At 46.0% G+C, this 4448-nt stretch overlaps 2 protein-coding genes across 2 annotated transcripts; both read right to left on the bottom strand.

Moving 5' to 3' along the window:
- Nucleotides 1-2: 2 nt before the first annotated feature.
- Nucleotides 3-335, bottom strand: TM35_000301670 (uncharacterized protein; the record flags this gene model as incomplete). Its single annotated transcript, XM_029028490.1, has 1 exon — nucleotides 3-335. A coding segment is annotated over one exon (333 nt), but the record flags the coding sequence as incomplete, so codon positions are not given.
- Nucleotides 336-2230: 1895 nt separating this feature from the next.
- TM35_000301660 (uncharacterized protein) lies at nucleotides 2231-3424 on the bottom strand (the record flags this gene model as incomplete). The annotated part of the gene is made up of 1 exon (XM_029028489.1): nucleotides 2231-3424. One exon carries the CDS (start codon nucleotides 3422-3424, stop codon nucleotides 2231-2233), a length of 1194 nt encoding a protein of 397 aa, XP_028880192.1.
- Between the last annotated feature and the right edge of the window lie 1024 nt (nucleotides 3425-4448).

The raw sequence follows: 4448 nt of genomic DNA, 5'->3' as shown, positions 1-4448 counted from the left end.
AAGAAAACTTCCTCAAGCTCCCGGATAGGAGAGGACCGCGAAGGCTGTAACGAAAAACGCAGAAGCCAAACACATCCTAGATTTGGTGTAGCCCGTCTTGTCCTGAAAAGCCGCGACCACGGAGGTCTACTTTTCCCTGAGGCAGTCACGCAAGTGCATACCACATACACGTTAGCTGCTAACGCACACATAGTTTTGGTTATATATAGTGATATATAATGGGCATCTGGTCTTGGGATTGGCTTCTGGCTCAGAGGCGTTCGGCCGAGAACCACCGTGCGACAGCGTCGGAGCACTTGCCGTTCGACAAACTCCAGAAACCAGAGGCACGGCATGGGAGTTCCTCTCGTACCACCCCATACTTCCCTCACGATACCTGCGAGATCCCTTCACAATCTCACACTAGTACACATATAAATTATGTGAACCAAATTATAAAGTGATGACAGTACCAAGTACATACCACCGACCAGCCAGTCCAGAGCCAGACTGGAGTCAAACTCAACAGGGTCTTTTCTCTCCCTGCCCAGCCCTTCAAGTCCGTTCCCTTGACTGTCGTTTCGCTAGATAGTAACTCAGGACAGAGGGGATCTCATTAATCCATTCATGTGTGGCCCCAATCGCACCGCAGGGCAATGAACTGGCGTAAAGGAGCCTCACCTCCACTCCAGTCACTCACACACATGTCGATGGATATCACCACGACGCCATTCAATGCACCCCGCAGAGGCCGCAGTGGAGTGGTCCAGCAACACAACGGTGTCCTCCCCACTCACAGTGCACACACACACAATGACACTCTCACACGCCCATATCAGAGAGGCACTGCGGCATTCCCCAAAATGTACACGGAGTTACACACCTACAGAGATGAAAAGAAAACACAAGAAAAGAACAACAACAGGATACCAACAGCACACAAAGCACTCACAATACAATAATCACAGCTGACACTCCCATCAGAGAAAAACATTCACACTCACCAGCACATCAAATCACACCCAAAAAAGAAAAAAAAAGAACAGACCCATTACGTGAAGCCGAAGCGGAACAGTCTTAGTCCATCTCCCCGCAGGTTGCAGTCACTCAAGCAAGCCACACACACCACAAGGGCAGTAACATCTCCGTGGCAATACCGTTTGAGTGACACCACCGAGAGAGAAGGTGAGAACAAATAAATGTGTTTTCACTACGTGGGCGGTGTGAGTAGCAACCCAAACACACAAAGGAACACACAACAGAGGGGCACACCCAAACACCTACAACCCACCAATATTTATACCAAAACAAAAATGTAAAAAAAGAGTGACTGCGTGTGGCAGACACAATAATAAAGCAAAGATGTAAAAGCAAAAAAAAAATTTATTACTGACTGTGGCTGCGATGCCTGGACACAGTCCAATCCACCCCAAGGTTAACAACGGAAAATCATTGTGTACTGAACGTACTGTGCCCATATCTTTTTTCTTGATGTCCCTGCAGCAGTTTGTATATAATGAAAAAAAAAAAAACATTCCATAAAAATGAACACGCAAGATACACAAGGTGTATCGGAAACGCAAAAAAGAAACACACACATGCACATGACGTGCAATGAAATTATAATGAGAACACACAAGGGGAAAACAATATAATGAAAACAAAACAAAAGCCGTGATCACCATGTGAATATGTTCAGGAGGCAAGAACACAATTCCCTGCAGTGTGTGTGTGTGTGTGTGTCTTTCGTACAGGGTGAGCAATGGGAATGATGCACACATGATGACAGTCCACACACACACAGAAAGAGAAGGAAGGTTGGTAGTGTGCGTGTTTGTGTGTGTCTTGAACCTCCTCCTGTCATTCTTCACATTTCAGTCACAGCAATTCCAATATATTATTGGGGAAATATCTCATTCCCATGGGTAAAAGCAATAGTTAATAATATCACGGAACACACACACACATCAACAGGAGGACACAGTAAATGGCGGCAAAACAGTGCCCAGATAATAATGCGAACAAACAAAGAGGAGACTCCCCTCACAAAATGATGGTTTGTCATGTGATGAGTGCCATAGGGAGTCCAATAGATTTGCTCAGCACAATAATGCAAACAAGAGATTTATCGAACTGAAAAACAAAAAAAGAAACCATTAAAATTTAATAAAAAGAACAGTGACCTTACAATGCATCCATATCCAGTCAAACAAAGACCGTTAACTGTGCAACTGTATCATGGGAACACCGATCAGCACATGAGAGAGCAACCCAAAACACACAAGAGAACAAGAAGCAAAATGGGACTGTGCACCAATGCAGGACTGCTGCTGTTGTCCGTCTCTTTCTTTGCCGTTCTCGCCAGTTCATCTTCTTTAGCCTTTCTTGCCTTCTCTTCTGCAGCCAGTTTCTCTTTTTCGACCAGTTTCTCCTTCTCTGCTGCAGCAAGTTTCTCTTCCTCCATCCTCGCCTTCTCTTCTGCGATCCGTCTCTCTTCTTCGGCGTCTCTTTCATCCTCTGCAGTCCTTTTAGCTTTTTCTTCATCAGCCCTTTGCTGTTCTTCTTCATGTGCCCTATTCCATTTTGCTCTTATAGTCCCAAAGTCAGGTCCGTCCTCAGTTATATCAGTGGCATTCTTTTCCCATAATCTTTCAATATCTCGTATTTGAACTTCTCCCAAAACCATAATCCTTTGCACCTCTTCAGTTACGTTTGTTATAGGGCTCTCTGGTGTTTTTCCGTGTAGCTTATCAATCACTTCTTTTGTCGCGTTTTTCACCTCCTTCAAAGTAAGGTTGGCGTTTACCACTGTCTCGCGACTCGGTTCAACCAGTGCAGTGAGATTTCCAATGAGATTCGTCACCACCCCGTCTGCTCCACTCCCTTCTCGCGCGAGTCTTAACCTTCTCGGCGTCTCTGTTGTACTATCAAGCAAATTTGGAAAGTGCAGTGCATCTTGCCGCAGTTGTCCTGCCACTTCTTTCAACTTTTCAATCGTGCTGGTACACTTCTTACTAATCCACATTGTATCTTTAATTCTTGCTCGCGTATTCTTGACTGCATCTCCGACAACTCGTATCGATGCGTTAACGTCCTGCAGCAACTTGTCAGTCGAACCGACCTCTTCTCCCTCGTTAGTGATCGACTCTGTTTTTTCAATTTTCTCAATAAGACCTTTGGTTTCCTCGGCAGCAGTTTTAACGTCACCAGTACTTCTGTTGCATTCCACCACCTCATCCTTCCACACAGACAAACAACTATTTCCTTCCACAAGTAATTCATAGACCTTATCTACTGACGTCTTTAACCGTTGTTCCACAATTTTAACCTCACTTTCCTTGGCAACTGACGGAACTTTATCATCTCCAAGGGCCATACAAGTACAGAATTGCAGAAGTACCAACAGGTACACCACACGGCGCAGTTGGATGAACATCGTTGTCATGATTATCACTGTGGGTTGCTTGGGTCTGTGGTAACAAGGAAGAAGAGGAAAAGGAGAAAAGAGATGCACATTTAACACACGACAGACAGTACACAACAACACAGAAAGAGAGAGAGAGAGAGAGAGTACACATCACAACAGCAATCAAACACAACCCAATGAGGGAACAACAGTAAACCAATCACACAACGCAGGCCTGCAGCACAGCGATCAACACACACCACAATACACGCTCACTAGCACACAAGAAAACAACACAAAAAGCAGAGCACAGCATTAGCAGCGTGTTTACTGCAACAACAACAACACCGTGGGGTCTGACGACAATTGGTGCAGCACTATTGTTACAGAAACAACACAAACAGAATGCAGTGAACCACTGCAGATTACGTTGCGGGCATACGCCAGTGGAGTCACAACACCGCAAACACACACCGGTATCGCATATACAGGGACAGTGAACACAGCACACAGCAGAAACCACAAGCAATTACATCAGCCCCACCGCAACTACACTGGCTCACCTATCCCGCTGCTTTCATCTTGCCTCAGTGGGTATCCTGTGGAGCAGCATCGATTTATACAGCCGCCAAGGGACCTTTGTGTTTGAGGTGTGTCATCATCTCTATCTCTCTCTGCACGTGTGTGTGTGTGTGTTTGATTCTTCCGCAGGCAAGTACGTCATTGGGGCAATGGGCGTGCCCCGCAACGGTGCTACCCGCGGTGGTGGTGTCGATCACATGCACACACAGACAGACATGCCGTGCTGCTGCTGCAGTGGACCGCCAATTAATGGACCGCGTGCAGAACAGTACAGGAGGAGTGTCTGCATGTATATTTATATGTGTGTATGTGGATAGAAGGAAGGAAATAAGGGAGTTATATAGTGTGAGGGGGAGAAGTGTGGCATGTCAGTCCCGTGCGTATGTTAGGTAGCTTGGTGCACGGAGGTCTAAGTCACGTTGTGGTCATACAAATGCCTCGATGGTTCACATCACATGGCCACTCACTCACACAAACAAAG

Source organism: Trypanosoma theileri (assembly GCF_002087225.1).
Source record: "Trypanosoma theileri isolate Edinburgh chromosome Unknown TM35_Tth_30_V1, whole genome shotgun sequence".
NCBI lineage: Eukaryota > Euglenozoa > Kinetoplastea > Trypanosomatida > Trypanosomatidae > Trypanosoma > Trypanosoma theileri.
The sequence above is the reverse complement of the archived record's forward strand: the minus strand, read 5'-3'. Positions and strand labels throughout refer to the sequence as shown.